Source organism: Poecilia mexicana, unplaced genomic scaffold (genome assembly GCF_051168715.1).
Source record: "Poecilia mexicana isolate PSO_F unplaced genomic scaffold, ASM5116871v1 scaffold_19, whole genome shotgun sequence".
Classification (NCBI taxonomy): domain Eukaryota; kingdom Metazoa; phylum Chordata; class Actinopteri; order Cyprinodontiformes; family Poeciliidae; genus Poecilia; species Poecilia mexicana.
The window spans coordinates 6,447,585-6,463,769 of record NW_028263388.1 but is presented as its reverse complement, the minus strand read 5'-3'; the positions used below and the strand labels follow the sequence as shown (position 1 = coordinate 6,463,769).

Sequence of the window (16,185 nt, the reverse complement as noted above, 5' to 3'; positions counted from 1 at the left end):
ATGTGCAGATTTGTCGATAGGAAGGTTAAGTCCTTCAAGCAAAAGTAGAAGAAGCTTGATTACTCCCAGCTAGTGGAGTATGTGGAAACTTTTGTGGACATTTATATATTTTTGCAAGTGGTCGATAAGTGGAAAAAATCTTTACATACAGACGGCTAAAGTGGAAAGAAAATTTCTGTTCTGCAAAACATCTGTTGAAGAAAGGGTGTGGGTTTTGAAGCTTCAGACATCACCATCTGGAGACGCACCCTTATTTTTTTATTTTTTTAAAGATATTTACATGCACAGAATAAAGACATATATGCCTCTGTCCAATGAAAAAGTTAGACCAAAATGAAGTTCTAGGTCAGAATTACCAAAATTATTTCTATTTGCTAAATGCCAGAAAACAAAGACAGCAATTTTTAAAGATCTTTTTTTTTTTTTTACTTTCTTCGAATTCATAAGTTTTCATGCATTTGCCAGAGTCAGGGATAACTGTCCTTTGACGTATGACGTGGGTTAAACCTAAACTGATTTAAACTTTTTTTTTTTGAGGCCAGATTTCAAATTTTGTTGAAAATTTCAACATTTCCAATCAAATCCCAACGACGACGCCAGAAACATGCGTTATGTTTTCATGAGTGGTTCAGATATAATCAACCATTCCCGTTCTGCTGCGAGCAGAAAATAATTTGTTTCTCACTGGAAGAAATCAATTCTCCATGTGAAGCCTTGCGTGGGGAGCAGATCAACACTTTAACCTCGTCTCGCTCCGGTGGAGCCGTTCAGCAGCCTTCACTGAACCACTCTGATTGACTTGGACGGCTTCCAGCTCTCAGAGAACACAAGTCAGCTGTGAGTGTGAGGTAAAGCTTTTTCATCATCCAGCGTGGCAAGAATCAAAACGGTGCGTGACAGACCCATCTGAAAATCTGCCACCGTGTCCAGATGTTGTCACGGTTACTCAGCGGGTACGGCGACGTCCAAACAGCCGACATCTCCACCTCAGGCAAACCTGAGGCAAAACAAGCCCGAGAGCCATCTGCCTCGCTAAACGGGCAGAATTTGATAGAAGCAGTCACCACACAGTTGCTATGTTGTCATGGTTACTCGCCCATAACAACGGTCTCCTGGGAGTACAACAAGTACTTGAGGAGTCATGTGATGCAAAAAGGAAAAAGGTAAAATGGAGCAGACGAGCAGGCTGGACTGTGTGTGTGTGTGTGTGTGTGTTTTTGACAGGTTTGTAGGAGTAGACCGACTTCAGCCCCGTCACACACCAGGAATAAATGAATCGGGTACAAAACAGAGACTACAAACGCAGGGTAGCTTAGAAAGAAGCTGGGATCATTCGTCTTCACTTTTCCCCAAGACAGTAGTAAAATCAGCTTCAGGTTTTTCTTGGTAACGCAGCAAACATCACAGACTCAGTTGGTATTGGTGGGTTCTGTTTGGACTTGAAAGTCGGGAGATGAATTACCCTAATAAAATGTTGTATTTTGAACCCACGCACATTTCAAAGAAAATCTGTGATCTCTGCAACACTTTTCATTTCACCATAGGAACGGTGTGTTTACGGTGATGGGCTGCAGACTTTTTGTTTTGAATGCAAATCAATACGCTCCATTTTGTCTCACCTGGATAGATCACCTTTTTGCGATCTTCAAAGTATCTTCAAAATATTAGATAATCTTGACAACTTCTTTTTCAAGTCGACTTTTTAACTAATTTTCTTTAACATCTCAGCTCCCCACACAACAGTTGGATTTGTACTGAGAAAATTATGCTGATGTGGACTATATTTACTTAATCTATTTAGGAGCATTAGAGTAAATGGGGTGGTGTGATACTGAAAGAAATTTAAATTGCCGGGGGGGGGTTTTAACCCTGCAATTTTTAACCCTGTGAAAAAAACCCACAGGAATTATAAACAGATGACCTGAAGTTATGCTCATCTTCTGCCATCTTGTTGACAGTTAACCTGCATTTTTTAGTGAATCTTTCAAGTATCATTTTTCTTTATCTGTTTTTGAAAATTATTCTTATTAGGGCAGCAAGAGATTAGAAAATCTTTAATTATGATCGATGTTGTGATTACAAATTCAGTTGTCATACATGCCTACTTTCTTCTTTCCTCCTCATCTGTGTTTCCGTCACTGTGTGACATTCAGCATACTGGGCATCATTTATAATCTCCAGTGTGAACATCTGGTGCCATAAGACTCTCTGGCTGAATGTTATGTTAGCATGAAAAACGCAGGTTCAAAACACATTGAATACTTTTGCCAACAAATATTCTGCTCCAAACTATCCTTTGTACACACGATATTGCAATGGTGATACATTCGCAGTAGATTGTGAATCCCTAAAAACAGAGGTGAGTACATGTGAACCCTATACTTTTCAGATTACTTTAAAAAAATGTTTTTTCTTCCAATTCACAATGATGCACCCTTTTGTGCTTGTGCTCAACATCCCAATAAAATGGTTTCAGCCTGACAAAATGCAAGACTAAGGTGCATGAATACTTTTGGAAGGCGATGTGCTCCTCAGTATGCCAGTAAACAACAGTCTAATTTACTCATTTAATTACAGAGATCACAGTCAGGAGATCCAGCATGTTCCTCTGTTTCTGTTCTACCGCCAGCTCTCAAATGAACACGTTTCCCATGAACATGCTGCCTTACGCTCTTAGGAAAGACAGCTTACTGTAATCTCATGCTTAATGTTCCCAGCAACATTTCACTCTGAAAACAAGCTGCTGAGTAACCACTAGAGACGGAAGCCAAACTGCTTCAGAAGCTAAAGATGATGAGAATAAGAAGAGAAGGAATTCACAGCCTCCATTATCTAAAACTGTACAAAATGTACAGTTTTTGGGTGAATTTTCAAAGCATTTGATCTGATCTCTATTAGGAGCCCTCTGTTAAAAATAAATAGGAAAAAAAACACCACAGAAAATAATGTAACCTTATATATTCCAATAGAAATGATAAGGTGTACTATGACAGCTACAATAATTTATTATATGTTGACACAAACTGTTGTCCAGTTTTTTGGACGATGATTGGATACTTTAAGTTAAACTCTGCTTCATTGTGAACATTTTGAACGTCAAGTCTATTTCTGTTAATTATGATTTCCTGCTTATAGCTGATGAAAACATGACATTTAAGACTGGAGTATTAAATGTGGACTTAGTGAAAAAGGTTATTTTCAAAAGAATACTTCTAATGTGACAAAATATAATGCTTATTGATCATTTCATAACCCATGATGTTTTTATGAGTAAAGCACTTTGATCTACCTTGTTACTAAAATGTCCCTTTCCAATAAATTTGACTTGATCTGACAGATGACCCTCAGGGAAACATGTTCTAATTTATAGCATGACGAGACAAATGCAGAAAAGTGACGACTTTATGAACAATTAAGTCAAGACCGTCTTTGTGGCCTCCCCAGAAATATGACAAACTAAAATATAGCATCTGCAGTAAGCCCAGTCTGTTCTTTCACAGCAAAAGAGGAAGCACTGAATAATTGGATAATGGCTCCATTTGAGCTGAAAAGCTGCAACTATTCTTGAGCTAAAACCAACAATAGAACTAAACCTGTTGGAGAAAGACAGAGGGGGGAGAGAAAAGTTTTATGATGAGAGCTTATGACTCAGAGAGCAATGTGGAGCTTGTGAAGGTTTCCACGTTAATCAGCAGCTTCCTGCTCATTTGACATATAACCCATCTATTGGCAGTACGAGGATCTGTCATAGCAAAATGAAAGCAGCCAAATTTTTTAAATTAAAGCTGGCACCTGAGCGCAACCCAAAATGCAAAGCTGGTGATGGCTTCACTGTGGAAGAGCCTAAAAGGTTTTACTGACATGATCTAGGAGTTGTTGGAGCCACAAGCAGATGGATGATTCTCAATCATCCTGAGCAAAGACGAGTCTAGATGTCAGCATGAAAAGCTAAAAAACGATGGAACATTCTGCCTCAGAGCGACTTCATGGAAAGATTTTCAAAAACCTTAGAGGAGAGTAACTCGCATAAAACCACGCTGAAATATTCCTGTAAAGTTATGCTGGAGTTCTATAGTTACAGCTTAAAATATCGAGGAGGAGCTCATTTGCAACTGTTTTAGAGCAAAAAAACAAAAATACAAAAAACAGATTAGTTAAGAAAAGTAAAAATAAGATCATCAAGGTTCAGTTTATTCGCTCTCCATTCTTTCTGTATTGAGAAAGATCAATACAAAAAGATTTTACTGCCAATAAATGCCCATTAACAAAATCATTGAAACAATGTAACAAGCTACATTTAATTTTTTTTACAATGCATCTGAAAACCTAATTGTATAAACTGAAACAATGTTCCCAATCAGACTGTAAATGCAGGCTTTGAAAGAAAACCTGCATGTATTTGATTATTTAATCAAGAAATTAATCAAAAAATTACTCAACTGCCATATTATTTATTAGTTCCAGCATTATGTAGCACAGATAACTGACAGGGTTCGTTAAGGACAAAGTAATTGTGCTAATTAATTGCCGGTTTGGTTCATCACTTCCTTAAAACCAAATCAGACACAAAAACACAGCATAGACCAGAACAAGCATCAGCAGGCTGCAAGCTTCAGGTCACTGCTTGACTAAAAGATACAGCAACAATGAAGAAGAGCAAAAGAAAGGCTCTTAGTTTTGGCAGCAGTCCAGGCCATCAGTGTGCAGGAGTTGGAGTGGGAAGAATTAAGCTGATTTTCCTGGAAGAATCCAAAGAAACGGAGTTCAGTGATCAGAAGCTGTTGCATTAAAGCAGCAGTAGCGTCACCTTGAAGAGGTTATGGATGAAACCAGACAGTCACGCAATGCAATGAACAGAAGAAATGTCACTTTAAAGACATTTTTTTTATGTTTGCTGATCAACTCTTTCTTTTCTGTTGAGAATTTAAATGTCTTGAGTGTCATAATTAAGTAATCTGTGATGAATCGTCAAAAAACTGGTTTCTCTGTATCCCATGTAAGCTGACGAGTTAAAAAAGTTCAAGATAAAGTTTTTAGTACACTCCATTTTAGACTGTTTCTCCATATCCAACCACTTTCCAATTAAAGAAAAAAATATATATATATATATATCAAACCATGTCTCTACTGCTATACACAAGAGCATTTTAGTTGTAAATTGGTATGTTCACACCATGGTTTATGGAGTGAACAAGTTGTAACTCTTGATTGTTGTTTTGTTTTGATGTTTTATTTGTTTAAGTGTACAACACATTGGCCAATGGTGTTTTTAAGTGATTTTAAATAAAACTGTATTCATTATATTGTTCTTATAAAGAAAAAGACAGGAGTGGATTAGAGGATATTTCAACTTTTTAAGTTGAAAAGAAGCAAAAAAAAACAAAACAAAACAAAACACTTACACTTGTACATGCAACAAAGATATAACTATTCAACCATTTAGCTGTTATAACTGAACTAAGCAAAAAGGTCAAAGTAACAACTGTTTGTGTATGAAGGATCAGCACACAAGTTTATGTAATGTTTCTCTGAGCCAGGTACTGATTCTGCTGGAGTTTCCTTCCTGTTAAAGGAGAGGTTTTCCTCTCCACTGTCACCACATGCATGCTCACTAAGAGGGATTGTTAGAATGTATGTATAATTGAACTCAAATGACTTTTTGTAGTAAAAGTGCCTCGAGATGACAGAACTCTAAAAAGACAAAAGAAAGTTTATGGAAATAAGGGGCGGAAAAAATTAGATGCACATATTTATATGCAAGCCTCAGAGGTGAAGGGGTGTTAGTAAAAATAAAACTTCTTCCAGTGTGGAAACGGATGAAACTCATCAGCAATTCTAACTGAGGCCTCGCTGGGAAAGACAGAAAACAATAGGGAGTGAGGGCAGCGTTTGACGTTTGATGTCTGGTGCGTCATCTCTTTCTGTCAGGAAAAATATAAACAGCACATAAAGTTGGCGCAAGTCCACCCTCTTTTCCAGAAAAACTTTCCCTCTGCTTCTCGGTTTCTGACACCTTCACCTCATTATTGCAAAGGTCACCGGAGCACATCCCTGACGGTACTGGAAAGTGCTGCTTTTTAACTCCAACTCCTGCATTAACTGCATATATTAACTAAAGAGCAGTACTTTACTACACTTCAGTGCCTGATGGGCACAAAGACTGGAATACATCTCCAAAAGATGATTAAAGTAGCTCTTTATTTCCTTCTAGATAAAACATTGTACTTTTGGAATTTACATGAAATTATATATATACAGAGTTTCATTTAGCCTGAACTGCCCTCTCACACCTAGTTGAGCAACATCTCATTTGAAATTTATATTAGTGCTGAGACCCCATTAAAAATTCTATTTGAGTTAATTACAGGGTCTGTAATTAATTAATTTAAAGACTGTATGTTGACAAAATAAGCAACATTTTCAATTCCAAAAGCCCTTTTTGTTGCTACATTATTGAATTAATAGACATATGAGTTCAATAACAAATATTGATTGTTTTTCTAACTGTTACATAGGTTATTAAACCATCAGAATGCAAAGTGCTTATACCTATTCAGTTTTTTAAAAAAAAGCTATATTAGTCTATTTAAACTAACTGCCTGCCTTGTTAAACTACAATTTAAATGTGCGTAACAAAACTTTTTTGTGTTCAGTTCCACTTGCCACAGCAAACACTGATCACTGCAAAACTCTTAGAATATACAAATCACTGAAATTGAACACATCAAAAGAATAAAGTAGGGATGCAACGATCCATTTTTTTTCACTTCTGGTACCGATATCTGAGGTTTAGTATTGACCAATACTAAGCCGGTACAAAAAAGCAGAGCTGAATCGACTTAAAACATTTCTCTTTTTTTACGCACATACATAAAAGTACTAAATTACAAATTTATTTGATAGCTCTACACCAAGAATTATACAAATAATAATAAGATAAATAATAAAGCATGACGTCGCTCCGAGCACAAAGCATAAAAATTAGACTAGAGCAGTTTCAAAAATCGGACCGGCCATGAACACATCACCCTGTGACAGATTGATACGACTCCAACTCTCTCACACCACACAACGTTGGGAGACTTGTTGCTTCAGCAGGGTTGCATCAGAAACATCCAGCAGAGCTGTCATGGTGAATATGAGCAGACAGCAAGGTGTGTGTTTTAATGTGATAATTATTAAAGTTGAATGATTGAAAGAGGGAGAAGCAGCAGCCATGGCTGGTGACAGAAGACACAGATCAGATGTTATTTACAGCAGCAGGCTCACTGGATGACTTTACCAGAAAGATGTTTGATGCAGTCTGGAGTCTGCTGTACTCAACTGTGATTGCCAATAATCACACTGTGTTGCCATCATTGATATGTCTGAACAACAGGAAAGAGAGTCTGTAAACATGGCGCCCATGGAAGAGTTTCAACATATTATATATATATATATATATATATATATATATATATATATATATATATTTTTTTTTTTTTTTTTTTTTAATTAATGAAATTATCATTTCAAGACTGCACTTAGTGTTTACTTGGTTCATCTAAAATAAGGAGAAAAAAAACAGAAATTGAAAAAATATTTTCTGGAGAAGGATTTGGAATTGGCTAAAACCTGAATCTGCATTTCAAGCTTCTCAAGGTTAAAGTCTGGTGTCACAGATTTTAGTTGAATGTAAAAATTTGAAAAATAAATCAACTTTGGGAGCTACAGACACTGGTTGGGTTCAGGTTTAAGCTATCACAGTTATTTAGTTGAGTGGTTCCAGTTACATTTCAGATGTTCTGTATTTTTACTTATTGCCATTAATACCAATAAACTATATTATGACAATGCAATGATCTGGAAACACACAGGATGGCTCAGGAAAGATTTAGAGCAGTCATAATGGAAGAACTATTTAAATGTTCAGTGTGATTTTAAAGTCAAAACAAAGCAGCTTTAAAAACCGCATTCAATCTGTCACATATTGGAGAAAAAGTCCTTACAAAACACATCACACACTATAATTACTTCGTCTAGATGTATGAACGTGGGCCTGACGAGAATTAGAAGGCTCTTTGAATAAAGCAGCTCTGGCAGTACTTTCCTTGAACATTCAGTCTGCTGATAATGAGTGAAACCAGCCGCAAAGTGATGGAAACTTTAAAGGTTTTGGGTGAATAAAACGCCAACGTCTCCACTGACGGCTGATGATGAGCATTAGTGTCGTGGATGAAATATGAATACCTCTCATGTAAGTGGTTATGGACACATTGCAGCATGACGTCACTGGCTCTAGATCCTGCCACTGGCCCCCCAGCTCTTTGCTGGATGACAAAAAAAGCTGCTCACTGACGATGACAGCCATTGGTTTTAGCTGTCAAGTTCTCAACCCAACGAGTTAAATCTTAAATGTACGCTTGATATGAAAAAGAAAAAGGGACACAGTGCTTTGCTACTAATTATCAGCACTACGACAACTAGATAATCGGATCAGGAAAAAGTTTCAATTAAAAAATAATTAGTGAGGAAGAAGGAAGTAGGTCAGTTATGCTAGCTTGACTTTGACAACCTTAACATGTAAAGTGCTGCAGAATTTGGCATTCCAGTTCAGATAAAACAATAAAAAGGCGACCCAAACACCAAGTCTCTGGCAGATCATCAGTACAGCAGGTGTTTAAATTAGGTGGCAGCTAATCTACCACTATGGCAGATTAGCCAAAAGCATGCAGTAACTTATCTACCACAGCGATCAATTATTAATAATTGCAAGCTAAACATCAGGCCTGTAACAGACTGAACGTTCTGTTTTTTGTGTGAGAAATGTTTGCATGTTTTTTGGTGTTGAAAAAAACAGGCTGCATAGTTTTTAACAAAGTCACCAGAGGCACCAGACCCTCTAACTCAACACATTTTGTTTTCTGATACAGCATCCCCTACTGCCACACCCTTTAATTAGGTTGGAGGATTTGGAGAAAGGAACCTTTGACCTTTCCTCTTTGCATAATATCTGCCACTGGGTTGTTGTGCAGTGACCTGCTTTTAGGGCACAGCTTCAAAATCTTCTATATTTTTTTGCTAGTCAACAGGAAATCTCAGTCAGGACTAACTGTTCTACCCGAAGCATTTCTTGTCTCCGTTACCTGAGGGTCACTGTGTGCGAAAGCAAACTCCATTTTTGTTCAGCTGAACTCGTTGGGCAGAGAGAACTGGTATGCAGCCGTAGCAACGGCGGCTGACTCGGTTACAGCGAGTGAGTGGGAGTGTAGCGACTCCAACAAAAAAAAAAAAAACTAAGAATCAAAGAAGTTTCAAATACAGCAGATGAAAAAGGATATATTTAGAGGAGTTTGGATCTAAAATAGGAAGCGATCAATGTTGTGAACAAAAACACAAAACTACACTTAGGTAATCAGTCTCCCTGACATATTGAGACAAAACAATGTTCTACTGAAATACTGCTATAAGATAAAGTTAATAGAGATGCCAGAACCTTACCTTTAGTTGTGATTAACCAAACTAGTGTGTATATATGTCAATTATTACATATCCTGAAGCAATCTGCTGCTCTGCTGAATCCCACCTTTCAGTTCTGTGTTTATTGACCTGATTTGAGCATCTTTCTACTCCATTTGTTCCCCTACAAGCAGCTCTGCTTGACAGCATCAGTGAATCGGGGCTCAGAAACCTCCTGGGTGGTGGTGGTGGTGGTGGGTTTCGCTAAAGCAGATTCTGTGGGCATCCTGCTTCAGGGAGCAGCAAGGCAGAAAAAGACAGAGACCGGTCACCTCTCCTAGTCCTCAGCAGCCACAATTAATGGGTGACTGGTTTTTTATTGCCGTAGTGACACCTCTCTGTAATTGTCCCTCAAGGCACTGTAGACAGTACTTTGGTTTGCCACCAGCAGTAAAACAAATAACAATCCATTCACCCATCAATATACAGAGTCTTTTTAAACTATTGTTGATATGTTTGCTTCATTCAGGTCAAACGTGTTTGGTGTGGAAAATATCTGGTTCAAGGGAAAACTACTAATGAGGTTAGGAAAAGGGATTCTAGATTTAAGGTTACGTTCTTTCCTGAAGGAAGGTAATTATTGTGGAAAATAGTTCTGATGATGTCATTATAATATTCATCTGAGACACCTTAGAGGAAAGGGAATCTCAGTCATAATACAGATGAAATATTTAACAGAGGGATTCATGAAGCAGAAGTCATATGCTTTGATGTTCATATTCTGTCTTGTTCAAGTTCTTATTTTCATGTGACTGCCATGTTATTTCTACAGCCACAACAAAAATGGAAAATCAGATCAATCCAAGCTTTTATTTTTATATTTAAAGAGACAGTATTGTGTGATTTCCAGAGATGTAGTGCCACTTTGTAAAATAATCAACTATTTTACAAACTTAACTTTGGTTGTTGTAAAAGGGCTACAGAGAGAAATTTCACTTCCTAATTTAATGCCTTGAAATTAGGCCTCTGTCTCTTTAAAAACTCCTCCTCTTTCTGAAGCTCCGCCTTCTGGCCGTGGCAGAGTTCAAATCTTTCTGAAGCTCCGCCTTCAAAACGTCATCACAACATTGCTCCTCTATTAACTATTAACTAACTCTATTAATTGCTTCTGCTAGTCTGAAGGAGTTGAGTGAAGGAGTCGCTTCGAAATTGCAGCTTTCGAAGGCAGAGCCTGGCGTTTAGCAGAGCTGAATGGTTGCCACAGGAAGCTAAAGGATTCCTCAAAACATGCATGGAAGAATCAAAGCAACACTCCAGGTATGTTTTTGATGCAGGGATAAGATTAGAAGAAAAAAAAACTGAACAAAAAAAACTGAACAAAAAAACTGAACTTGCAATGTGTGACAGAAAACTACTGCAGCACATCACACCGTCTCCACAGTGAAACACATGGCTAGCAGCATCATACTGTGGGAATGCATCAACAGGGAAGCTGGTTGGAGTCTAATAAAGCCAGCAGAGTCAAATAAGGCCAGTCCCAAAAAAACCTGTCAGAAGCTGCAAAACGATTGAGACCGAGGTAGAGATTAACCTTCCAGTTGGAACCTCAACATACAGCAAGAACTACAACATGGCAAGACTTGAAAGTAAAACAGTAGTTGAGCAAAGCCTGTTGTAATTTTCAGATCTGTCTTTGTAAAAGAAAATTGAAAACCACGACATTTTTTATGCAAGAGTTGTTGGTCAGTCACATAGAATCCATGAATGTTTGTGGTTGTAACATGACAAAATACAGAAACCTTCAAAATCCACCAGTTGTTTTTCATGGCATTGTAAAAGAAGCATCCAAAGGTGATTACTTCTGAACACATTGACCTTCAGAATGTCTTCATGTGAGCGTGTGTGAGTGCATACCCTGAAATCGATGCCAACGGTGGAGATGAAGCTGCCGGCTAAAAAGGCTCCGTCTTTAAAGCGGACCAGCAGACAGGTCTTTCCCACGCCTGAATCCCCCACCAGCATCACCTAAAGCAGAAACAACACAGCATATGGTTATCCACCTGATGAAATTTAAATATAATCATTCATTTCCAGTGATTAGATGCAACATTTAAAACAGTTAACAGTTTCAAATGTGTCGCTTTGATGCAGAGACGGGCTGTCCGTGCCAGAGTGATGGAAGATTGGATTGACATTTCCTCAGAGCTGGTTATGATTAAGTCTTCCATTTGCATTTTACAATTCTAATTACCTCGGCGGTCTCCATCTGTGGTCCGTCGTTCCTGATTATCCATCGCTTAATCTATTAAGTGTTTAATATTTAAATCTCTTAAGCCCTGCTCAGATATTGGAAAAGTAACACTGTCGACATCATCGGTCGATAAAGTTCCCAGATATCACTTTGTTCACATGCAGTCCACATCTCAGTTGTTCCTCGTGTTATACGACTGACATTTCATATTTTCAACATGTTTCTCTTGGTGTAAACACAAAAGAAACACTCTGCCTATTAAAACACTAATGGTGGCATGGATTAAGAAAATATGTTTACCGTTGGGTGTGACCTAACAGGCATTGCTCAACTCACAGTTTTTGTCATAGAAAGGAAACAGACAGTGGTTTTGTGTGAAACATTTACATAAATGTTTGAATGGAAGCTCTATAGAGTCCAATATAAATTCAAAAAACCTAAATATAAAGAACACTTGTAGGTTCAACATATCTTTGCATCACACTGGAAAGCTACTGTGAACTGCTTAACTGCATGCATTTAACAGTAATTACATCCCTTTATGCACGGCTTGGTCTAAAGCATGTGGAGACTGCAGACTGAGAGCAGTAGAGCATTAGCATTAGCATAAAACTGGCCCTCAAACCTTTTACATTTATTTATAGCATAGTGTCTACTAAAAGTATCCTTACCCTTGAAAATGTCCACATTTTGTCATGTCAGTCCATAAACTTCAATGTGATTAACAGGGATTTCAAAACAAAGTAGTTTATAATTTTGTAGTAGAAGGAAAATAATACATGGTGTAATACTTTTGCAAACAAAATTCTAAAACTGCTGCATTTCCATTCAGCTTTTCTAAGTCTGCCTCAGCCTATGAAGTGATTTATGTAGAGCCATAGGGTAATATAAGCCTGGTGGGCCACCAGGCTTTACTAGCCCTCCACCAGGCTAAGTGTCATTTGTGTATTTTTAAACAGGGTTTTTTTTTATTCACCAGTCTTTCGGTTTGTAGCTGATGCAATGAATTGCGTTGTCCATGCACTTGCCCGTTGGCCTCACACGCTTTTTCTTCCAAATTATGATGCACCTCCATATTTTTCAACACAAAAACGCAGTGGTGGACTGCCCTAGTGCCCCTAACCACTGGGCTTGGCAGGTTTTCTGGGAGAAACCCACATCAATCACCATTATTAGTCCTTTTGCCTTAAGAGTTTGTGGTTGTATCATGGCAAAACATGTCAATAAAACAAAAAATTAAGAGACAAAAATCTTACGCACTGTGATGATAACGCACTTCCAAAGAATTAAAAGGAATCCAAGTTATTCAGGAACTGGACATAATTCAACACAAGCCTCTGATTTGGCTTTCCATTAGTGCAGTGAGGTGCAATCAGGGGAGGCAGGTGAGTCACTATGACAAGTCAAATGCCAACAATGACAAGAGAACAATCAATATGCCCACTAGACTGTTCTAGAAAGTTGTTTCCTGAATGATTTGATCATTTTTATGGTCAATATTGCTGACTTTGCTCATTCAGATAGTTGGAAGCAGGGCGAGGCGAGGCAATGGTGTGCTTTGCCTCACCTCTTGTGGCTCTGTGTCACACATGCCCATTGCCATTTCTCTTTATATCACCAATATGCATGTTTGATTACACATTTAATCCACTTTCAAATAAATGTGAGTCACAGTCTTTTTCTGGAATGTGTGTATGATGTGCTATATGAATAAACTGAATTGATCTTCTGATTGGCCAAAAATACATAATAAAAATGCACATGTTGAGGAAGAAAATTCTCTGTTGCACTGATAGGGGGCAGCACTGAGCTCCATTGGGACAATGTTTTTGTGGAAAAGAAGTAAGAAATACTGCTACCTGCAGATAGCAATGTCACTTAAACCCAATATATTAAATTTAGAATAATCTCACAATTGTGCATTAGCGCAAAAAAAAAAAATGCATAGGATTGTTTGATTTTGTATGAATTTCACAATGCTTGTTCTTCTTTTATGCGTTTAAAGACTGAAAACATCCATATGGATTAGAAACAATCCAGGTCAACTCATCTTTGGTCAAAATCTCCATTTAACAAAAAAAAAAAAAGTTACCATTTAATTTTTCTTGCTTTGTTAAACAATATAGAATGCATTGCTAAATGTCTCAATTCAGGTCAAAGTTGAAATATAAAATACAGTCATGAACCTCACTTACAGCATTAAAATATTCCATCTAATTTGTGTATATGTATGCTTTATTGATGATAACTTCAAAGATATATTATTATGTTCTACTACTGCAGGGTGTGTAGGTGCAATAAACATTTTATCAGCTGGACTCCTGCTCCAGCAAAAGCCTCATCCTGCTCTGCAGTTAATTGATCTCATTAATTATAGAAACCTGTCTCCATCATCTCCTCTGGGTTATTGCACTGGACTGTGGCGCACTACACAAATATTAAACTATATAGACAACCCGCATCCAAAACAAAGACTACTGGCCGTTTTAGGTTTACAAGCACTATAAAAGACGTTCAGAGGATGGGAAAACAACTATTTTAATTAATTTCTTCAAAAATATTGACAGTCACCGATAATTACCACATATAATGCGTCGAAAATGCAACTTGTTTTTGTTCATTTTCAAAGCCCTTCGTATTTTACTTTTGTGTACAACACATACGCTCCCATATGTTACCAAAATACTGTGAAACTTTCAAATAATCGCTAATAAAATCTCACTTACGCACTGTAGTTCACTTTTTTTTAGGTATACGATGCATTACAGAATTAAAGCAGCCCGCATGAAGCTGAATTAGTGGAATTTGCAGCTGGGAAAACTTGCACGTGCTTTCTCTGACTGGCAGGTTCACCGGCGCGAGCGTTTCGGGAGGCGTTCAAAATGCCAGCTCTGCTTACCTTGAAAGCGATGTCGTAAAACTCGCCGCTGTTGCTGATGGACGGTCTGCTCGGGTAGACCAGAGCCGAGGACGGAGCGCCGGCTGCGGCCAGACCCTTCGCCGTCCGCCCGCTGCTCGGAGACGCCTTTGGGCTCTTGGAGGTCCCTTTGCCCTTCGCTGCCTTCTTCCTGGACATGGCTCTGAGTTCAACTTTTAAGCTTTTCAAGTGAGGAGCGCGTGAAGTTTCGGGTTGGTTAGAGAGGAAAACACTTTACTCCACGTTAAGTTGTTGCTGCTGCGCGGTTGAGGGAAGAGAAGTTCACCTGTGCGTCAGAATCATGGCTGTGCGTAAAATAAAAAAAAAAAGAAGAAAAGCGTCAGCGCTCTGGCTCTGAGGAGGGGCGGCTGTTGTCCCGCTGGTGCAGCTGGATGTGAGAAAGCTGAGGACTGTTTACGCTCGCGCTGTCTCGCAGCGTGTTGCTTTCGTCTCGATGCGAAAGACTAGACTTAAACTAATCATAACAATAACACTAACAACTTAATGTTAATAAATCACATTAACATTACATAGAGCCAAAAATCTGTTTTGTCTTTTTAAGAAAACCGATTAATGCAGTTCGGAATACCGAAATCAATCCTACTCATCATCAAAGCAGGTGGTTCTATCATTAATAGCGTCCCGAGTGAGACTTGCCTTTATTTTTGTAATTTAGTTTAACGTCTTAACTCGTTCATTTTTTATTTTATTGAGGCTTAACGAAAATCTAAAAATCCAGTTTTCCAGAAAAATAAAACATTCCATATCAATTTAAAGAAGACTTTTTAAGTGAAATGTTATGCTGAGGCCTACAAGATCATGGAGAAGTCTTCTGACTTAACAGCTGTCCAGCAGATTCCAAAGCAAGGAAAGTAGGTCATTAAGCCATTGAAAAACAAGTCTACGTGTATCCAAGCACAATGGAAAGTTGAGTGGAAGAAAAAACTGGTAGAAAATACAATGAGCCATAATTATCAAAACCAACATTATTTATATAAAAAATATATAGTTTTTTTAAACCCTTTGTATATTTCTGTCTAATGAATATAAAAATGACTTCAACCTTTTCAAATAAATTAGGCATTTATCAGTGCACAATGGTCAAATTAATTAATTTCAATACACCCGACAGTTTTGAGCAACTAAAATTAAACTTCAATTTTTAAGATGATAATGAACCTAAAGGTTTAGTCTAACTCTCCATCTGGACTGAATGAGCTTGAGTTATTTTGCAGAGTGGGTAAAGGTTTTAGTATCTATATGTGCAGAAATACCCCCAAAAGACTTCCACTACAAGAACGTATTGACTAAAAGGGGGTGGAATATGTGGCTGCAACGTGACAAAATGTGAAAAAATTTGTCTGTCTATAAAGGCCTTGGGCCAACTTCCAGCCTGCATGAAAATATAGCATATGTCACCAAGTTTTAGGCAGTTGGCTCTCATCTTTTAGGAACCCATTAATGCATGCTCCACATGCCACTTTTGTAACCATGAGCACAAAGGATGTGCTGTCCACAGCACGGCAGACTCATTCTTCTGAGATCTACACTGTGTGCATGTTTTATTGCTACTTTGAAG

The 16,185-nt window shown here is 37.9% G+C and overlaps 1 protein-coding gene across 1 annotated transcript in view; it reads right to left on the bottom strand.

The window, feature by feature from the left end:
• Positions 1-15,294, bottom strand: part of LOC106904111 (ras-related protein Rab-26-like) — an 82,821-nt gene extending 67,527 nt beyond the window's left edge. The window contains exons 1-2 of the mRNA XM_088016577.1: positions 14,589-15,294; positions 11,353-11,463 (exon numbers count right to left, since the gene is read on the bottom strand). Of these exons, the coding sequence (XP_087872703.1) occupies positions 11,353-11,463; positions 14,589-14,765 (288 nt within the window). The 5' untranslated portion in view covers positions 14,766-15,294. The remainder of the gene's footprint in view (positions 1-11,352; positions 11,464-14,588) is intronic.
• Positions 15,295-16,185: the final 891 nt, after the last annotated feature.